This window comes from Diplotaxodon limnothrissa, linkage group LG23, assembly GCF_057381915.1.
Source record: "Diplotaxodon limnothrissa isolate DT_005_m linkage group LG23, D_limnothrissa_male_GT1.1, whole genome shotgun sequence".
Classification (NCBI taxonomy): Eukaryota; Metazoa; Chordata; class Actinopteri; order Cichliformes; family Cichlidae; genus Diplotaxodon; species Diplotaxodon limnothrissa.
In genome coordinates this window covers 49,379,076-49,401,864 of record NC_140617.1, presented here as the reverse complement: position 1 = coordinate 49,401,864, position 22,789 = coordinate 49,379,076, and the positions used below count along the sequence as shown (strand labels likewise).

The 22,789-nt window shown below is 40.4% G+C and overlaps 1 protein-coding gene across 1 annotated transcript in view; it reads left to right on the top strand.

The window, feature by feature from the left end:
- LOC146609010 (uncharacterized) overlaps positions 1-22,789 on the top strand; it is a 50,483-nt gene that overhangs the window by 927 nt on the left and 26,767 nt on the right. Inside the window, exon 3 of the mRNA XM_085348703.1 lies at positions 437-2,286. Coding sequence (XP_085204829.1) covers positions 437-2,286 — 1,850 coding nt within the window. The remainder of the gene's footprint in view (positions 1-436; positions 2,287-22,789) is intronic.

Here is a 22,789-nt window from a genome sequence, read left to right as displayed (position 1 = left end):
AATGTACATTACGAAGAAGTTAAGCACAAGAGTTGTGCAGTTCACTGCAATGTATGTAACTCTGGGCACACTCAACAGTTTAAAATAGGCTTAACAGTGTAAAATGTGTTCACTTTTAGGCATAAAAGACAAATGAAGTAGAATTACATAAAAAAAATAAATGAGGCAATCATTTGTTCACTTTTTCTGTTGTAACCTTTCATGCTCCTCCATCTTGCTCGGTGCAATGTGTTTGTGCCACGTGAGTCATGCATGTGGCATGTCATGCAAAACAATGCCAATTATTGGCTGATTTCTTCTTCTACTGCTCCACTGGTAAATTACAACATTCAGTGGCTCATTAATTTGAGCTAAAGAAATAGAGTTGCATTTTGCTTCTGTTATATTTTCTATTTACGCTTTCATGTCTCTGATGTGTTTTTTTTTCCCCCATCAGAGGAGTGTCAACAACATTGTCCTTGGTGTCCAACAGTATCAAACAGCTCTTCTGACGTCCTTGAGGGGAAAAATAAAGACCATCCTTGAAAGGCAACCTGACAGCAATGGACCTTTACAACAAGAAGTTCTTTCAACACTGGACAACTTTCAGGATCCCTTTCCCATATGTGCAGCTTCAAACCTACAGGACCGTGTAACACAGATGCATTTCAACCCTGTCACACCTGAGGAGATCATCATTTCCAATTATGCCTGTAGAGTTAAAAAGGGAGAATCGAGAGTTCTTGCAATCAAAAACAAGTCTTTCTACTACATTCCTTTGATTGAAAGTTTGAAACAGCTTTTATCCAATTCAAGACTATTTGACATGCTCAGTGCTGGACCTCAGAGTTGCCCCAACGCCAGTTTTTTGTATGACATTAATGATGGAATTATTTTCAAAACCCACCCACTGTTTTCAAAAAAGAACTCTGCTTTACAACTGATACTCTATTCTGATGAGATAGAAATGTGTAACCCCCTAGGGTCACGTGCGAGTGTAAATAAAATACTAATGTTTTATTACACCTTAGGCAACATAGACCCTAAGTTTAGATCAAAGTTGGCTTCCATCAGACTTCTCGCAATTGCAAAGTCTAGGGACATAGATGAGTGTGGGGTAGATATAATACTGCGGAGAATCAATGAGGACTTGAAGTTACTGTACGATGGTGTTATGATTAACACTGTCAATGGGGAATTTTATTTAAACGGAGCAGTTGTTGCTGTGTGTGGAGACACTCTTGCCCAGCATGAGCTTGCAGGATTTAAGGAAGGAGTTGGTTTTGCGTATAGCAAATGTCGTCATTGTGAGTGTACTTTTGATGAAATGCAAGAAAATTTCAATGAACATAGTTTCACCAGACGGACATTGGACGGACACATTAGGCAGTGCATTGAAATAGAAAGGGCAACTACCGAATTTTTGAAATCCTCGCTCAAAACGACTTTTGGCATAAATAGACAAAGCAAATTAGTTGATTTCCCAGGTTTTAATCTCATAGAGCAGATGCCACAGGATATTATGCATGTAATTCTTGAAGGAGTGGCACCAATGGAAATTAAGTGTGTGTTGAAATACCTTGTTTTATCTGGAAATTTGGATTTGGACTTGTTTAATTCTGCCATGCAGAACTTTCCTTTTTCATCAGTGGACATACGTGACAAGCCTTCACCAATTAGTATTGCTACTTTAGCTTCAAGTGACAACAGACTCAAACAATCCTCTGGACAAATGCTTATATTGATCAAGATTTTGCCATTCTTATTGTACAGTGTTGTAGAGAAAAATCCCTTTATCCAGTTTATTTTGGATTTAATTGAAATTGTTAAAATACTTTTTGCCCCAGTTGTGTCTTTACAAACTGTGTCCAAACTAAAAAAAATGATAGAAGATCATCTTAAACAATTCAGGCAACTATTCCCAGAAAAAAATGTAATACCAAAGCAACATTACATGCTGCATCTTCCCTCTCAAATTATTGCCCTGGGACCTGTAATACGTCATATGTGCATGAGATTCGAGTCTAAACACAGTTTTTTTAAACAATGGTCATCCAAATTAAACTTTAAGAATGTGTGCAAGTCTCTTGTAAACCACAATCAGCTGCTGGAGTGTTGCCAAAGTGAAGCAGGAACTGAGCATCCGATATTTGTAAATGAGAAAGAACTAGGTCCTGTATCAGAGGTTGCTAATATGGACCATTTGCAATCAAAGGTTGTAGATTTTTGGGGGATTGAAGATGCTATACATCATGCCGTTAGAGTAAAATGGCTTATTTTACATGGAAACAAATACATCTGTGACAGGTCTCTTATACTCATTTCAGCAAATGGTTTAAACCCTATCTTTGGACTTGTAAAAAACATTTTTATTGTTAATAGTGTACTTTATTGTTTTGAATACCAGGTGTATGAAACCTTGGGTTTCAACAAAGACTTTCTTGCCTATGAAATTGCAATTCCCAACCTTGCCCAAGCAACTGAACTGACTGATGTTGAAGACCTACTTGATTTTACGTCATATTACCCAGTCAATTTCAGAAACAGTGTCTATGTTATGACAAAATATAACCTTGAAGATGTCCTTTCTTTAAAAACCTGAAATAAATACCTTCCAATGAGTGACTTTCTTATTTCAAGGAAAAAGGTGAATGTTTCTTATTTTGAGATAATTTTTGTTTTACACTCTATCTAAAAGCTATTTTTGCTTGAAATAAATGTAAAATGGTTCATTTTTAGATATACAGACTAAATAAGGGAAAAAAGTAATATATACTTGAAACAAGTCTAATCATCTAACACATGAGACTGGAAACTAGCTTGTAATGTTCAAAACAAGATGGACAAGATAATCTGGCTAAAATTAAGACAATAAATCTTGTCAAGCTACAAGGAATTTGCAGTGTATAATTACACTCATACAAAGCAATATAGTACTGCAAGTACAGTACATGCTATTTAGATGACAGTGAATAAAACCAGTTATGTTTCTAATAAAAAGACATTTTAGCTAACAAGGTGAAAGGGTACACTAAATTCTCAGCTTAATGTGAACACCAGTTCATACCCTGACACAACTTCTAAAAAGTAGATTTTGAACATGCCATAGCAGGAAGAGAAAGTGTTATTTAATTACAACAACCGTTCTCACGGGCAGCTCACTTTCTGGGCAGTATTTACTTTGAAGGGAGTAGTATTGTGTGTTGTATATATTCATATTTGGTTTTTTGATTTTACATACTTTAAGAACTTTGTAGTGCAGTAACAATAATACAGTTTTGGCGTTAACTTGAAGTTAAGGCAGAGGTTACTTTTAAATGTTAAATCTAAAAGAGAAATCAGACGTGAAATGCACCATTTATAAAATATAATGTGATTTTCCATATACACATGTATCATTTCCTAAATGTTGCCAGAACAAACAACGACAGTGGAATTTTAAGTGTAGTTTTAAGATAAAAAGGCAATTTAAGAAACTTTGACCCCAATGAAAGCTTGACCTTATTTGACCTTGAACAGAACTGAGATTACTCAGATGCTTAATATAACTAGGACAAATCAAAAAGTCTGCTAATAAAACAAAGGATATTGTTGCAGTATTCAAAGATGTTTTCGCTGATGAGCTCTCTAATTCATAGGCATCAGAGTCAGATGATTCATTTTTACAGTTTAAAAATGGTAAATAGCCTGTATTTATATAGCGCTTTATTAGTCCCTAAGGACCCCAAAGCGCTTTACATATCCAATCATCCACCCATTCACACACACATTCACACACTGGTGATGGCAGCTACATTGTAGCCACAGCCACCCTGGGGCGCACTGACAGAGGCGAGGCTGCCGGACACTGGCGCCACCGGGCCCTCTGACCACCACCAGTAGGCAACGGGTGAAGTGTCTTGCCCAAGGACACAACAACCGAGACTGTCCAAGCCGGGGCTCGAACCGGCAACCTTCTGATTACAAGGCGAACTCCCAACTCTTGAGCCACGATCGCCCCAAGTAAGTAGAAGTTTAAGTAGAAGTCACTGTCACGATTTTAGAAATACCCAATCACTTACTGTATTACTGACACAATCCCCAAATGTCCACATTCCCTCTTCATTCGTCTCCCCTTGTATGTAAATTTGAAGATATATTCTTCATCATTATAGATAGTGGTAATGAGAAACAGGGAAAATAGCATGTACTTGTCACTATTGACTGGAGTGTGTTGATAAATAGCTCCAATTAGCAGTAACCTTCAAGAAGCCACTTGGGGTTTTACCAGTGAATCAGTTTTGTTTATGTGGAACAAACTCTTGTGGTTGAGAAACAGAACATTTCAAAACTGCAAAGAACCTAGCTTATCGACATCAATGCATGGTTTGAGAGTTATGATGAACTTAAGAGATTTCTTGTCCACAGAAAACTGCACCGTTGTGTAGTAACAGGGATGTTGGAAGGTATTAATATGTATATCATTATCATATTATTAAATAGTGTTTTTAAAACAGTTGTAAAGTGCCTTAGATTTGAAGAAAACCACACTAACAATAAGAATGCATGTTCCACCACAAGGTCAAACAAACTGTCTTATATTCTTTCCATCACGCACTCACAGTGATAAACTATGACCAGAGATAATGGGAGAAAAATTACAAGAAAAATAGCTGATAAAAATTAGTTATCAGCAGTTGTTTAACGGAAACTACTGATTCTGCCAGTCAAAGTTTAGGCTCTAGAACCTCAAGAGCATGATCACCTGTGGTTTTAAAATCAAGAATCAAAATCTGTGTCAGGTTTACTGTCGTATGTGTACACATACCTGCTTTCAATGTACAGAGCAGACAACAACAAAAATACTGACAATATAACACAGACAGCATGACACAGACAATAACAACACTATAGCATATTTAGGGTGCAATGGCACTGAGAGCAAAAATGTTGGAATAAAGTTCAAGATTAAATAAGGCATGGTAAGCTAGTTACTACAGTATGGTAAATGGACCGGTTCTTATATAGCGCTTTTCTACTCTGAGCACTCAAAGTGCAGTATATATATGAGGATTGATCATGAATATGCACAGCGTGTAAAGTAAGTCACCATTTTTCTACGCAAATAAATTTCTAAATGTGCTTCTGACAACGAATTCTCACCAGAAGTTGGTAACAACCCTTTAAATCCACACATGCAAAGAAATCAAACCATAGATGCCCATAAATTAAGTTATGAGTAATAATGAGAAATGGCACAGGGAAAAAGTAGCTTACTGAAATTTAGCTCTTGATGAAGACAGCTTCAAGACGCCTCCAGCACGGAGAAACTAGTTGCTGAGGTGTGATTTTGGCCCATTCCTCCACACACTTTGATTAAAGTCAGGCCTGAGCTATTCTAGCAGCTTTATTTTATTTATCTGAAACCAGTTAAGAGCTTACTTTGTTGTTTTTGGGTTCCTTGTCTTGCTGAAAAGTCCACCTTTGTTTCATCTTCATCATCCTGGTAGATGCCTGCAGATATTTATCAAGAATGTCTCAGTGCTTATTTCTATTCATTCCTACTTCAATTATTTGAAACATGCAAGTGCTATATGATGATAAACAACATGATGTTCCCACCTCCAAACCTCATTGTTCATATAGTATTTTCGGGTTGATGTGCAGTACCTTTTGAACCTCCAAGCATGGTCTGTATTATGGCATCCAAGGAGTTCCGTATTGGTCTTGTCTAACCAAACTAAATTCTCCCAGAATTTGACAGGCTTGTTCAAATGTTATTCAGCAACCTTCAACATGCTTTTTTCTTGAATGAATGAATGGCAACATGTACTGTGACATACTGAAGCAGAGCACGATCCCCTCCCTTCAGACACTGGGCCACAGGACAGTATTCCAACATGATAACAACCCCAAACACACCTCCAAACAGACCAGTGCCTTGCTAAATAAACTGAGGGTAAAGGTACTTGACTGGCCAACCATGTCTCCAGACTTAAACCCTATTGAGCATCTGTGGGCATCCTCAAATGGAAGGTTGAGGAGTGCAAAGTCTCTAACATCCACCAGCTCCATGATGTCATGATCTACAACTTATTTCTGTTTCAGAGAATCAAATTTTCCTTCTACAGGCTGTGTTACAGCCAAGTCCACATCTGCACCCCTTATATGCACAACCCAAAGCAGTTAATCTCCCCCTGTCCTGTACCATTTCTTCTAAACATATCCTTGCTTGTTAAAGCCACAAAAACAAAAAAACAAACAAACAACCACAACTATTAACATGCAGGTTTGACTGTACAGTAGAACAGAGCAACACTATTCACCATTCCCATTAACTGCCATTTCCAGCTATATGAAAATAATAACAACCAATACTTTCTAATAATTTCTCCTCATAACCTACTCCTAGCTTGGTTATTAGTTATTTTAATTTGCTGGTTTTTGATCATTTGTTTTCAAGATTGCTGTGAAAGCTCTAGGTCCATTTTAACTGTTGCTGTACAAACATAAGTAACAGACGGCACACTTTGAAAATAATGCCTTTTGAGCATCATGTGATCTTTTTCTTATGCAAGCATTCACAGGAGAAGCCATGTCATTATATGTATACTACTATACATTAATGTACAGTGTAACATGTTTTCATCTTGACTGTTGTGATATGTTTCTATTCATCACTGTGCATTTAATCATTAGTTATAAATTTATGGTGTCTTTGACCTGTCTTCCTCCCCTCTCCCCCAGTCGCGGCAAATTGCCCCTCCCTAAGACTGGTCCTGCCTTATGTTTCTTCTTGTTAAAAGGGAGTTTTTCTTTCCTACTGTTGCCAAAGGGCTTGCTCATTGGGGATCATATGACTGTTGGGGTTTCGGCTGTTTCCTCAGTATTATTGTAGGGTGTTAACCTTACAATATAAAACACATTAACCCTCTCAGGATCAAATTAAGTTTTTTGTTGCTAATGCACAACCAAGTCCTGCAGTGGTACTTCTGAGTAAAAAAAAACTCATGAAATATGTATGTGGGGTGATCAGGTTGTTAGTTTTTAACTGTTGCAAATCGGCAACGTCTGGCTTGAGAGGGTTAAGACTAGGGATGGGTACCGGTATCCGGTGCTATTATGGCACCGGTTCTGACATAAACGGTAGTAACCAGACCGAAAAGCAGCGCACATTTCAGTGCTTTATTTCGGTGCTATATTTTTTTTCCTGAGATGTCATACACTTTAGATTCCAACCAATCATTTTATCTTTGCAAGTGTAGTAGGCGGGTCCAGGTACGTACGTTCTTTTAGAGCAGAGCTACAGATTAAAAATGCCCAAGGCGAAGCGGTCAAAAGTCTGGCTGTACTTCACAGCAAAAGATGCAAACTCAGCAGCAACAAGTGCTTTAAGCTGATACTGTGATACTGTCAAAGGAGGTAACACCAAGAATCCAATGAAACACATGGCGACGCATAGCGTTTTTTTAAAAGCCGAGAAATGCGCCGTATTTGATAGCTTGCTGCGAGACCTCACACCGAGCACATCTACTGCGGGTGTGGTGCCAGTTATCAGACCCGGAGTTAGCAACATCCCCCAAAAACCCGAAGAATAGAGTCCTGGCCCCTAGCCCTGCCAGTGTAGCAGAAATGATGAGGATGATGATGCAGCAGCAGCCGTTCTTCTCTGCGTGAGTAGCTTAATGTTGTTCGTGTGTAATTTACGTTGAGTAGGCTAACCACGTTATTACATTAATGCATGTAAGGTGAACTAGCAAACATCATCATAGCTACATGCGGCTGTCCTCTTGTTTGATGGCAGATACTCCCTTCACCCTGGCCAAAAAGGCTAAAATGACCAAAGAAAAAGTGGAAAACAGCTGAACATGAGAGGCTTTTTGGACAAAGTCTGTGTTCTCCATTCTCTAAGCACCGTTTGAGCACCGGCACCGTTTCAAAAGTACCGGTTTGGTACTGGTATCGGATAAAACCTAAACGATACCCATCCCTAGTTAGGACAACTGTTATAGGGATTTGGTGCTATGCAAATAAAATTGAATTGAATAGGAGTTGCTGATCACACTGCAGGTGAAACCATCCATATACCTGTGATTAGAGGCTTGTGCTGGTGACAGTGTTACAGTTAATTAAGTTATTATTTTATTATCTATTGTTGTGAGCCAGCAAAACAACATTTAGTCATTTTGCTCACGCTAACAGGGAGCTCTACAGAAATCTGTGTAGTTTTCCTACCACGCAGGATGCAGCTTCACTGATTTTCTTAACAAGGTCTTAAACTGATATTTGGAATGTTCACACATCTAAAGTAATTAATTCCACTAAAGTTGATAATTGCAGAGTTAATTATACTTGTTTACATCTTATAATCAGGAGGTCCTATGTGTATTCATGAGTCCTTCATTATGGATAGTTTAACACAGAAGTGTGTTTAGTCCTGAGGCACCTGATGGGGCTAAAGATAAATGACATTAATGCATAATTAATGCTGTTAACAGGGCAATCGCCAAATTGTCAAAACAGGAAAGGCTGGTTCTGCTGAAAAAAGGACATAAATGCGGCGTTAGATTTACTATGTTTAAAACTCCTCTGGGTTAAATTTGTCATATTTCAAACTGGGGCAGCACGGTGGCACGGTGGTTAGCACTGTTGCTACACAGCAAGAAGGTCCTGAGTTCAATTCCACCATCAGGCCGGGGTCTTTCTGTGTGGAGTTTGCATGTTCTCCCCGTGTCTGCGTGGGTTCCCTCCGGGTACTCCGGCTTCCTCCCACCATCCAAAGACATGCAGTTTGTGGGGATAGGTTAATTGGATAATCCAAATTGCCACTAGGTGTGAATCTGTGAGTGAATGTGCGAGTGAATGGTTGTCTGTCCTTGTGTGTTAGCCTTGCGACAGACTGGCGACCTGTCCAGGGTGTACCCCGCCTCTCGCCCTATGACAGCTGGGATTGGCTCCAGCACCCCCCGCGACCCTGAAAAGGATAAGCGGTAGCGAATGGATGGATGGATATTTCAAACTGTTTGCTGGAAAAATGGGAGGAGCTGAAAATGATGACGCTGCCCGGCTGTACCACGTGACTGATTCATGAAGTGGTTCGAACTTTGCCGCGAGCTATGACAGCGATATAAACCCTCAGACTTCAATCAAAATGTGGGTGTTTGATGGAGAGCTGCAGTTAGTGAGAGTTTGGAGACAGTTTGGAGGTTTATGAGAGTGAGGAGAGAAAGTCAGGAGAGAATGGAGCCAGCTAAGAAGAGGAGGATGTCCTCCCCTGTGTGGGAACATTTTGATCTTATTCCTCCCAACAAGGTATGTAAATTTCTACAGAAGATGTATTTTCATAATGCTGATGGTGCAATAAAACTTATGTTAAGCAGCTTTACTTTTGTACAAGGTGAAGTGTTTGCTATGTGCCAGGGAGCTGGGATATAACAACAACACCTCATCCATGCTTAGGCACTACAGAGCTTTGCATGAGAATAAGGGGAACACCGATTGTGGAGCAAGACCAGGTGAGCCATCAAATGCAATGATAATATAGCATGCAGTAATGTTACTAAATGATATAACAATATTATACAACTGTTATAAGTTACGTGTGTGATATTTATATTTGTGCTTTATCTTTATTGTCTTTCCTCAGGAGAACAATCTCCAATAGATGAAGACCTGGTTAGCATGGTGATTGAGGACTCCCAGCCATTTAGCATTGTGGAGGACAAAGGATTCAAAAGATTTGTTAAATCATTCAATCCTAGCTATGTTCTCCCCACTAAAAAGGTCATAAAAGCAGTGAAAATGTAGTTTTTACAGAATAAAATGTGAACAGGCAGGTCTGTAGCTGTCCATACCTCAATGTTACAAAAGCACAACCACTGTCCACGCCCCAACCACACCTCACCTCACAGGAAATGATCATTTTCCATACTGCCAGTATAAATATACACAGTATACTGCATCATTACAATAGACATGTTTTACACACTCCTTTTGTTGTTGACATTTACAGGCTGTGTGCAAAAGGCCACACTCTTCAAATTCATGCCAACTAATATTTTTACGTCCAGTAGGTGTCCTGCTAGAGCAAATGAAGCTTCAAGACGCTTTGCTTCATGAAGCTTCATCTGCCCATCACTAGTTTACAGACAGTTCTTCAGGTGACCCAAATCTCCAAAGGACTGTGAGTGTTGTACACCAGCTTGATGGGGATTCTTGCAAGGAGGCCATGTCTTTGCTCAAACATACTACAGACAACTCTGTGAGTTTCCAGAAGATGAAAGACACATTTCAGCAGCGTCAGACGCTTATTAATGACCCAAGCAGAAGTGTTGATATCCTATCCACTTTTCCAAGACTCCTGGATATAAAAGGACTGGTAAGTTAGAACTGATTTGTTTTAAATAGAATTTGCAGCTAGCAGTTGTTTCAAGTACAATTTTCTTTCTCAAAGGTGGAGCAAGACTTCACTCTCCTGTTCGATGACGACACATCCTCCAGGTTGCTTCAGAAATGGAAAACATTCTTCAGGCCAAATGTCATAAAAGAGGTTAAGAAGCTCACGTCAACAGCAGAGTTGCTTCGCTTGGTGCAGTCAGCAGAAGGTCACCCAGAAAATCATCGAGATGATTCTACAAGTGAGTTGTATTTTTTGTATATTAAAGGTTAAAGCTGCATTCAGGGGCAAATATGAATTTGTTTCTGGCAGGTTTCGGCTGTGTGCAGGCAGGAGTTGGACGCAAAATGCAGGCTCTCAGACACGAGGGATGAACTGAAAATCACAGCTTCATTGGCTGGCCAGGAAAACGCATGCGACACAAAAACTAAACTCACGGGGAAAACACACAGCAAAACACAGCCATGAGGGACAACGTGACACTGACACAGAGAAACACGGGGCTTAAATACGCTGGGGAATAACGAGGGAATGAGACACAGAAGGAGAGCACAGCTGGGGGTTATCAGAACTGACAATACAAGGAAGCAAAGGAGGATACACTCACATGAGACACAGACCTTCAAAGTAAAACAGGAAGTATAACACTGAGACACGGACTGGACACGGTGGAGACAGAGCAACTAAAAAAAAAAAACAGGGACATAAACCATAAGGCAGAGAACTCTAAGAAGCAAAGGCTAGAGATGAAATAATACACAGAGGGAACACAAGGCAAGTTTATTTATAGAGCACAATTCAACAACAAGGTGATTCAAGGTGCTTTACAGAGACATTAAAAAACAAAAACAAATAAGAAGCATGATTTAAAATTGATTAAAAAAACAGTAGATAAAATCAGTAGTTAATGTAAGTTTTGAAAGCTTAAAAGTGTGGATTTGGTGCTTTATTCAAATGCAGCTGAGAACAGGTGAGTCTTCAACCTGGATTTAAATAAACTGAGTGTTTCAGCTGATCTGAGGCTTTCTGGGAGTTTGTTCCAGATATAAGGAGCATAAAAGCTGAATGCAGCTTCTCCGTGTCTGGTTCTGACTCTGGGAACTGATAAAAGACCGGATCCAGATGACCTGAGGGATCTGGAAGGTTCATACTGGGTCAGGAGGTCATTGATGTATTTTGGTCCTAAACCATTCAGAGCTTTATAGGCCAGCATCAGAACTTTAAAGTCTATCCTCTGACGGACAGGCAGCCAGTGTAAAGACCTCAGAGCTGGACTGATGTGGTCCACTTTTTTGGTCTTAGTGAGGACTCGAGCAGCAGAGTTCTGAATGAGCTGTAGTTGTCTGACTGATTTTTTAGGTAGACCTGTAAAGATGCTGTTACAGTAATCAAGCCTACTAAAGATGAATGCATGGACTAGTTTTTCCAGGTCCTGTTGAGACATCAGATCTTTTATCCTTGAAATATTCTCAAGAAATTAGACTCAAGGGAGTAACTAGTTTCTTTCTAGTTTTTGCTCTTAGAATATAATACAACAAGGTCGGCAACCATACCTCCTCGCTGTCAGGCATCAGAAGAGCAAGACTGACACCTTCTACATCACCATGGATGAGCATCTCGTCCATGCCAGGCAAGCCCCTCACTTGGGGCATTTGATGAACTTTTAAAAGCACATTTTGTGTTTAATTTGTCCCAAGATAATATAAAGCTGAAGTTGTTATTTGCAGTGCAGTGGAAGAAGACATGTCTGTCTTTTGCCAAACAAGTGATTTACTTTTGGTTGAAGATGACATTTTGTTTATGGAAAACAAGTTGCTTACAGAGTGTTTTGATAACCATCTATATGCATTCAGAGTTGTACATACCAAGGAGAGATGCATAGTGAAAATGTCACATCTAAAGTTTTATAAACCTTTTGATATGCAAAGGTCATACAGTGTTTCAGATTAGACAGTGTACATTGTACCCTCTTAAAAAATTTTTTATGACATAATAAATGTCCATTTGGGAAAATGTATTGTGTGCAATGTAATTCTTTCTCAGAATTTAATTTATTATTATTCAGTCTCTAAAGTGTTATTTTAACTCTGTTTTGAGAGTTAAAACAGTGTTAAATATTTTAACTATTTCAAAAATAGTTATTTCAAAAAAACTCTAAAGAGTGTGGAGCTATATAAACCCTGAAAAAGTGTTGAAAATGACTGTGGGAGTTAATCTAACACTGGTCGTTTTGCTGTGTAGTGAGTGCATTTAGGCATGTAAATGTGGTGGATCATAAATTTGATTCGTTTTGGAGTTGTACATCTCTGTTCCCTATATTTCGTCTCATGTCTTAATTATTGTTTTATTTGTTGTTTTGACTGTTTTGCTTTATGTGATATGCAGTGGGAGTTAGGGGGGAGGGGGGATAAGTAGTGAAAGTTTTGCCTGGGTTGATTGTGCGTCGATCCATTGGTAATGCCTCGGGGCTGCAGTAGGTGGATTTGTCCGTCTCCTCCTTCACTCAGTACAGACGAGAGCTGTGTGTCTGTGCCTTCTTTCACTCTCCTCACTATTTCCTCTGTTTAAGGTGGCTGCCATCCACAGAACTGTATAAATCTTAGTGATGGGAATTCCGGCTCTTTTTAGAGAACCGGCTCTTCAGGTTGTTTTGTTGCTTTAATTAATTTATTATCAAAAACAATATAAAATTATGCACAAAAGGAATTACTAATGTAAAAAAAACGTGGTTTATTTATATACGTTTATATATAAATATATACGGTGGCCCCTAGAGACAAAACATGTACGAACTCCAAAGCACATTTCTAGCGTTAACTGAACTTCCAAACAGAGCTACCTAGATCACTTAAATTGCACAGTTGAAAGCATGTGTGTATTGTTTGTGTATTTATACACAAGCACTCATATATATTCAAATAATAAAAAAAAAAATTGCATTTACCTGTTACTACCACACACCAAATCCGGTCGTTGGTACTTGCTGGCTTGTTCCTTGTCCATCCTGGAGCACTTCCGTTGTGTTTTGGAGTTTGTACGTGCTTTGTCTCTATGGACCGCCGTAAATATACTTTTATTTATTCACTCCACATAAAATGTAATAAATAAATCATATAATACAAAACCAACTATTCACATTTCAACTTTTAACTATTTAAATTAAATGTTTACATGGCTAATTGTCTTTTTGGAAAAGTGTTTGAACACCCATGGCAGGTTATGAGCAGGGTGCGTCTTATCAGCACCAGGTATAAAGTGCAGCCAGCTGCAGAATTAAAGCGTTTTGTTTGCTTTTCTGTTGGTAGAGGCTCCACAGAGCTGCAATGATTAGAGTCTTGTTGCTCAGTGGTCATTCATCACCCTATTTGGGATGGGGTGGAACCAACACCTTATTGAATCTAGGCCACAAAGAATCAGGGTGGTTCTTAAGGCAGAAGGGGTTCAACATGGTACCAGCAGAATGTCTCTAACAAAGTGTTCAGTGAGTGCATGTCAAAATGTGGGATTTCTTTTTATTCCACATTATTTACTATAAACACCAGCATCCATCATGCCGGCTTTGACTTCTTTTTTTTTTTTTTTTTTTTTTTTTTTTTTTAAATAAATAGGACAGGGGGAATGAACGAGAGAAAGAGGGGGAGAGAAAGAAAGAAAACCAAAGGGGAGAAGAGACGGTAAGAAGGGGGGGGAAGAAAAAAAACAAACAAAAAAAACAAACAGAGGAGACAGCAAACAACAAAGAGCAACATAATAATAGAGAAAACAAAGCACCATCACAATAAACTAGCTAGCCATAGATATCAATATTTACTAAATAATAAACGATATTGTGCAGCACGCAAGATAGACAGCGCACAGTGTGCTTTGAGGCAGCAGCCAAGAAAGCTTTAGTCCGCGTCTGTGAATACCCATGTGTGCATACCTGTGTGGATCAGCATGCTTGCATTCCAAAGGTTTCTCCATGTAATGATCTGCTAGGGAGTGTGGGGGGGCCACAGCCCCGTCCTCCAGGGTGTGAAGCGGGTATGGAGGAGATCAAAACTCCAGACATCCAGAGGCCCCCAGAACACAAGAGACCATGGAAGACCAACAGATAACTGACAAGGCTCAGACACAATTTCAAGGACTCAGCTGTAATGGCAAAATTCTAGTTTTCAAAGCTAACATTCAGACTTAGGTGTTAGAACTTCACTGTATGATTTTTGTGTAACCTTTGCATGCTTAGATGCAGTATGTGTATGTGTCAATATGACCTTGTGAAAACTGATCTGATTTACCGATCAGACACAAGCATGGCAAAAGACAAAGGGACCTTAATGTCAAATGTACAGGTAAGTAAAGTAAAAGGAGAAAGGTGATTTAAAAAAGAAGCATATGGTGCCTGAAAGGAAAGCTAAAGTCATGTGATGGCTGCAGTTACAGCCACACATATTAGGTAATATCTACCAAACATCACAGTGCAACAATAGAGACTTATGCATAGCACTACACTTACACTAGTGATCAAGTTTTGAACACCCCAATATTTCCAATTATTTATTCCAATTCAAATCATTCAAGTCCAATAAATAGCTTGAATGATACAAAGGTAAGTTGTGAAAAAAGGTAAGGTTGGCCAAAACTGAAGAATAATGTGCATTTCAGAATTATACAAAAAGGCCTTTTTCAGGGACAACATGGGTTAACAGTTTAAAGCTGTTCTGCAGCAATGGAGGTTGATCAAGCCTTGAAAGCTGCTGCTACTAATTCCTACAGCTGTTCCAACCTTTCTGGATTACTTCCCCCTCTGTCTGCATAAAAGCAGTGCTGGGACACACTGATGTACCCTCGTGAGCATCAGCTGAACAATATTGTCCTGCAGAAAGTAATGTGTTGCTACAAACATGGTGAGAAAGAGGCAATTAACAGTGGAAGAGACACAGACCATCATAACACTTATAAATGTCGGTCTGTCCTACAGAGAAACTGCAAGTCAAGGTGTCAGTGAGTCCAGTTTCCTTCAGCATCAAAGGCTCAGAAACTGTGACAGCAGGAGGTCTGCAGACCCAAAGACACGACTGACTCAGAGGACGAGTTTCTGAGAGTTAACAGCTGTGTGATCAGCAGCTCACAGGACAACAGCTTCAAGCAGCTTCATACTGGTCGTAGTGAGAAAGTCTCAGTTTCAGCTGTGAAGAGAAAACTTCAAGCTGCAGGTTTGACAGGACGAGTTGCAGCAAGAAAGCCCGAATAAGACAAAGAGGCTCGTCGGGGCCATGAAACACCGACACTGGACTACTGAAGACTGCAAGAAGGTTTTATGGACTGATGGATCAAAATCTGAAACCTTCGGTTCATCACGCAGGATCTTTGTACGCCGTCGAGTGGGGGAAAGGACAGTTCCACAGTGTGTGGCATCAACTGTCAAACATGGAGGAGGAAGTGTGGTGGTCACTGCAGTTGTGAGTTCTCAGAATCGGCTGTTTGGGCGAAAGAATGAAAACACCAGCAAGTTTGATACCATCGTGGGGAAGCTTGCGGTTCTCCAACGGGAGATTGAGAGACCAGTGTCGGTGTCGGAGTGTTGAAAACAGCTTGAAATTCTCATGAGTTGTCGCAAAAGAAAAATCACCATCATAACCTGGCTACCCCTTCGGCGCCAGCTGTGGGCTCAAGGCTGGAGCTGAACAACAACTCCCTGATAACGACTGTGTTGAGTCTGTTCTTCCCATCCCTGCAAGGCCACCTGGGTTGGCTGGAAGACTGTTTACTTAGCCTGGCAGGGCGAAGGACACTGTCTCAGCTGAACTCTGGACACGCACACACATACATATACTGATACTGATAAGCACTCACTGACGCATCGCCCTCATCACATTGCAGATATTTTATCATGACTCTGGTTTTACGTGGCCGATCAACACGATTTAAAAACTGGTATAAAGTCCACACTTTCCCGTCAGTTGTTCCGTCTGTCCTGCTCACGTCTACAATGGTTGTACACGTTGTCATTAACGTGGCTTCACTCCACATCAGCCGCTTTGCTAAAACACCGGTGTCGGCACATAAGGACGCTGTCATAGCCTGTCAGCGATGTGGATCAGCTGCACGAATGTGAATTGCATCATTGGCTGGACTATGGTGGCATCGTTCTGGCATCGTTCTGATCCCATACTGGAGCAGCCAGTCACTGACTAACACTGCAGAACTGAATTGTTAAAGTTTTAATTTTAATTTCAATTCAGGTTAGATTTTTTTTGGGCGCAACGCAGATTTTCTGTTTGCAGAGACGTGCCAGCAGTGCACAATTGCGCACGCGCGCATCTTAGAGGGAACATTGCTTCCTGAAACAAAACAGCTACCACAGCATTCTGCATGCAGCACCCTCTGGTATGAGGCTAGTTATTCCTAGTTGGTTCCTACAGCAAGATAATGACCCAAAACATCAGTCCAAGCTGTGCCAGAACTACCTCAGGAAAAAGAACAAGATGGTGAGCTTGAAAACATGGAGTCCAGCACAGCCTCCAGACTGAAACCCCATCGAGCTGGTTTGGGATGAACTGGACAGAAGAGTGAAAGCAAAGCAACCTACAAGGTCCACATTTATGGGAACTTCTGCTACAGATTTGATTTCTATTGTAGAAAGAAGCCACGGGTGTGTTCAGCTGTTATATCTGCCAAAGGGGGCTCCTGATGAGTCAAAGTTTTGGTTCATTTTGGTCCATAAATTGATTCCATGATTTATTTTTAACTCCAATTGCTTTTTTGTACAATGAGACATTAAACTGCATCATTTTCAATAAAAAACCTGGAAAAATTGCGGTGTTCTAAAACTGTATATTTAGCTTTCTTTAAATAAAGGATTTAATTTCCACAGTAATAGAGAATTATTTTTGGTGTAGAATTAATTTATTTATACAATCTCATAATACTGTATTCTAAAATAATTGCATTTTAGTTAACACTGTTATATGTATAACTTGAGTTAATCTTTTTCTTTGTTTTCTGAGTTACCTCACTGGCAGCTGCTTCTTGGCTGATGAGCTAAGGCGGGGGAAAAGGGTGGAGCAAGCCTACATGGAGACCTGTTGTCATACCACAACTCTGGATCATGGGGGAAAATAAGATTTGCTATGTTAGTGTCTTTGTGGGCTGATCAGCCAGTATTTAAGTTTCCCCTTTGTCTAATTTTGAAAGGTCAGCTTGTTTGAGTCAGTGTTGTTTTGGTGCCAGTTTTTGAGTAAAACTCTGTTACTCTGACCTCTTTTATTGGCCAAGATTTAGAGCCTTATTGCCTGACTGTCCTTTACTGCTCAGTCCATCACAAACCATAACAACTACAAGAAAAGATCAGTCGGGAACATTTATTTTTCAGTATGTGCAGTTGCAAAAAACACCAGTCCATTGAGCCAAAGAGATTTTTGGTTTTAGCTGTCTTTAACAGAGAATTTATGGAAATGATTTCCACGTAGTTTCCACTGTGAAGCACTGTGATGTGTGTAGGGCTTTGGCTGATGAGACCAAAGACTATTTCTTTGCCTACTAAGCATGGCCACCAGAACACAGAAGTGCTATTTAAATGTTCAGTGTTGTACTAGAGAACCGTAATAATAAACACTTTTGTCCAATGCTTTATACATTATTGCTTTAAGAGAAAACAAAAAGTGAAAAACATGCTGACTTGTATTGCTCCTGGTCAGTGCAGTGACCAGCCTCCGTTTTGTGGAAAAAAATCCCCATAATTTACATCTTTGAAGAACTGGTTCAATTTTAGGGTAAGATTAGATTTAGGTTGTGGTTGATGATTATGGTCAAGATTAATCAGGAATTCTAAATTAGTCATTGGAATATTTTAAGGGAATGGGTACACTTTTTCTGATGTTTGTATAGGACAATTACCTGGGAACTGCTAGGGACATAATGTCCCTGTATGTGGACTCATCCTTACTGTTACTGTTTGCTTAAATGTTGAGGGTCAACAGTGTCTGGGTCAACAAAGCCCTTCACGGCCCGTCATTGCAGGGTGGATGAGTCTGTTTGTTTTTGGGAACGATGACAAAGGAGTGATGATGGATTCTTTTAATGCATGTGGGACTTCTGCGACTCTTAGAGACTGATTGGAGTTGTCTATGTATACACATCCTAACTGTTCAGCTCAGGCCTTTAGAATATTGGTGACACTTTGTCAGAACCTTATGGGGGTCACCTGCTGTGCTCCCCATGGTGTTGAGCTGGAAACTTGCATAGAAACTGTTCGGGGCAGCATCTCTGAGCTGTCAGTGTTCTTCTTGTAGTTTGTGACAGACTGGATAACCTGCCATGTACTCCATATGTCAAAATTTGTTGCCATATAAATGTTGGTTATCTATCGCAGGGAAAACACAGAGAGACAGTAAGGTCTCTTTACAGTATATAAATGTGAATACATTACATTACAACCACAGTCTAACATTTATCGTCGATTTAGAATCCCCAGCTGACCTAACACCTCTTACAGGTGTGGGAGTAAGCCAGAGTGCCTACAGGAAACCCACACAGGGATAAGGAGAACTTGCAAACTCCAAATATAAAGGCCCGAGATGGCCAGCAGGTTTAAACCTAAAACCTTTGCTATGAGATGACGTTACATTAGTGTGCTGGAAAATTGGTGTGAGGTTCCTGGTTATACTCATGCAAGTCTATGATGAAAATACAGAGTCTGGCTTTTAGTGTGTTTTACATCGAACACAAAGTACATTTTGTAACAAAGTGCTTAAAGCACTTTAGTTGTGAGTCCATATTGAATTATCTACTGTTGAAATTAAGGCTAACGTGCTGGAGATCCTGGTACTTCTGGTACTGTATGTTGGCACCTATTTCTGTTCGCACATGTTTATTTTCTTCCTTTTATTTTATCATAACATGACAGCCTTTCAATTTTTTGAAAGTTGCACAATAGATGTGATATTACTTGTGCATGGAAAATAAACATTCCTCCAAGCTACTGAGTTACATTTAAATGTTAGTTTGTGACAAAACAATAGAGAAATAGAAAAGAACAAGAATGAATAGGTATGGCTTGTTTGAAGGGTTGTCAGTAGGAAGCCTGTTGCCTCTAAAAATAACATGACAGAAAGCTTACGATCTAAAACTTGCATTTAAATAAATCACAAGACTTACTGAGCAAATGATTTGGACAGATGAGACCAAAGTGAAGATCGGGCTGTGATGTACAACAACATGTACACTCAACAAAAATATAAACGCAACACCTTTGTTACTGCTCCCATTCCCCATGGGATGGACGTAGAGACCTAAAATTCATTCCAGATACACAATATAACCATCCCTCCCAAACAGTGGTCACAAATCAGTCCAAATGTGTGGTAGTGGGCACATCTGCCATATTGAGATAATCCATCCCACCTCACAGGTGTGCCACATCAGGATGCTGATCTGACATCATGAGTAGTGCACAGGTGTACCTCAGACTGCCCACAACAAAAGGCCACCCTGGAATGTGCAGTTTTTTGCGCTATTGGGGGTCTGGGGACCCAGAACCGGTCAGTATCTGGTGTGACCACCATTTGCCTCATGCAGTGCAACACATCGTCGCATGGAGTCTATCAGATTGTCAATTGTGGCCTGTGGAATGTTGGTCCACTCCACTTCAATGGCTGTGCGAGGTTGTTGGATATTCGTGGGAACTGGTACACGCTGTCGTATACGCCGGTCAAGCACATCCCGAACATGCTCAATGGGTGACATGTCCGGTGAGTATGCTGGCCATGCAAGAACTGGGACATTCTCAGCTGCCATCTGCCCTGAACAATGTGAACCATGATTCATCCGTGAAGCGCACACCTCTCCAACGTGCCAGACGCTCATCGAATGTGAGCATTTGCCCACACAAGTCTGTTACGGCGACGAGCTGGAGTCAGGTCAAGACCCCGATGAGGACGACGGGCATGCAGTTGAGCGTCCCTGAGACGGTTTCTGACAGTTTGTGCAGAAATTGTTTGGTTGTGCAAACCAATTGTTCCAGCAGCTGTCTGGGTGGCTGGTCTCAGACGATCTTGGAGGTGAACCTGCTGGATGTGGAGGTCCTGGGCTGGTGTGGTTACACGAGGTCTGCGGTTGTGAGGCCGGTTGGTTGTGCTGCCATATTCTCTGAAACGCCTGTGGAGACGGCTTATGGTTGAGAAAAGAACATTCAATGCACGGGCGACAGATCTGGTTGACATTCCTGCTGTCAGCATGCCAATTGCACGCTCCCTCATTGCTTGTGGCATCTGTGGCATTTTGCTGTGAGACAAAACTGCACATTCCAGGGTGGCCTTTTGTTGTGGGCAGTCTGAGGTACACCTGTGCACTACTCATGATGTCAGATCAGCATCCTGATGTGGCACACCTGTGAGGTGGGATGGATTATCTCAATATGGCAGATGTGCCCACTACCACACATTTGGACTGATTTATGACCACTGTTTGGGAGGGATGGTTATATTGTGTATCTGGAATGAATTTTAGGTCTCTACGTCCATCCCATGGGGAATGGGAGCAGTAACAAAGGTGTTGCGTTTATATTTTTGTTCAGTGTATGTAGAACACTAAATACAGCATATCAGCACAAACACCTCATACCTGATTATTTGCTTTGAAGGACCTGGGCACCTTGCATTCATTGAGTTGACTATAAACTCTGCTGTATAGTGAAGAATTCTAGAGTCAGGTGTAAGGATATCTGTCCGCGAGCTAAATCCTGGCCAAACGTGTGCCATTTAACAGGCAGTGATCCTAAGAATTGCAGAGAATCTACAGAATGGCTGAAAAAGATCAAGCTGTTACAATGTGTAACAGCTCATGTTTTTAGTTAATGTTGCATTTAAAGGGTTGTAAAAGCCAAGGACACTGAATCACTGAAAGAGAGTGTTCTTTCTTTTTACCATGACTGTACTAACTGGCCAGGTCTCATTTGAATATAATGAGTACCAATTAGTATACATTTTTGAATGGATAAGTTAGTGATTCAGAATCATCAGCATCTTATCAAGTAAGGTAGTATATGCAGCCCATCCAAGAATGCTGAACAGATGGAGATGTAGCGGCACTATTTCGAGATTTATGTTGCTCTTAATTTGGGCATAGGTAACAAAACAACTTGACCAGTCCAAAATACAGTATAGACAGCACAAGAGCTTGATTACAGTAGCTTCTTTCTTTTGGCCGCTTCCTTATGTACTGTTGAGTTGCAAATTTGAGAGATGGTTCAACCGCCACTCAGGTAAGAAGGAAGTTTATTTCTGTGTCCAGATGCCAATTAAAATCAAACACACAAAAACAGGAGAAGAGCAGAGCTCTATGCCAGTTGTTTTATTGAACAATCACGTTTAGCAAAACAAAGGAAAAAGGAAAAGCTCCCCCGCGGCGTTCGCCGTGAGCACATGCAGATCAGAAACCAACACAAAACAAACAACAGCAGACAAAAGCATATCTGTATCCCAATGCATATCTGACTCGTCTTATATACAGGGAGTGCAGAATTATTAGGCAAGTTGTATTTTTGAGGAATAATTTTATTATTGAACAACAACCATGTTCTCAATGAACCCAAAAAACTCATTAATATCAAAGCTGAATGTTTTTGGAAGTAGTTTTTAGTTTGTTTTTAGTTTCAGCTATTTTAGGGGGATATCTGTGTGTGCAGGTGACTATTACTGTGCATAATTATTAGGCAACTTAACAAAAAACAAATATATACCCATTTCAATTATTTATTTTTACCAGTGAAACCAATATAACATCTCCACATTCACAAATATACATTTCTGACATTCAAAAACAAAACAAAAACAAATCAGCGACCAATATAGCCACCTTTCTTTGCAAGGACACTCAAAAGCCTGCCATCCATGGATTCTGTCAGTGTTTTGATCTGTTCACCATCAACGTTGCGTGCAGCAGCAACCACAGCCTCCCAGACACTGTTCAGAGAGGTGTACTGTTTTCCCTCCTTGTAAATCTCACATTTGATGATGGACCACAGGTTCCCAATGGGGTTCAGATCAGGTGAACAAGGAGGCCATGTCATTAGTTTTTCTTCTTTTATACCCTTTCTTGCAGCCACGCTGTGGAGTACTTGGACGCGTGTGATGGAGCATTGTCCTGCATGAAAATCATGTTTTTCTTGAAGGATGCAGACTTCTTCCTGTACCACTGCTTGAAGAAGGTGTCTTCCAGAAACTGGCAGTAGGACTGGGAGTTGAGCTTGACTCCATCCTCAACCCGAAAAGGCCCCACAAGCTCATCTTTGATGATACCAGCCCAAACCAGTACTCCACCTCCACCTTGCTGGCGTCTGAGTGGGACTGGAGCTCTCTGCCCTTTACCAATCCAGCCACGGGCCCATCCATCTGGCCCATCAAGACTCACTCTCATTTCATCAGTCCATAAAACCTTAGAAAAACCAGTCTTGAG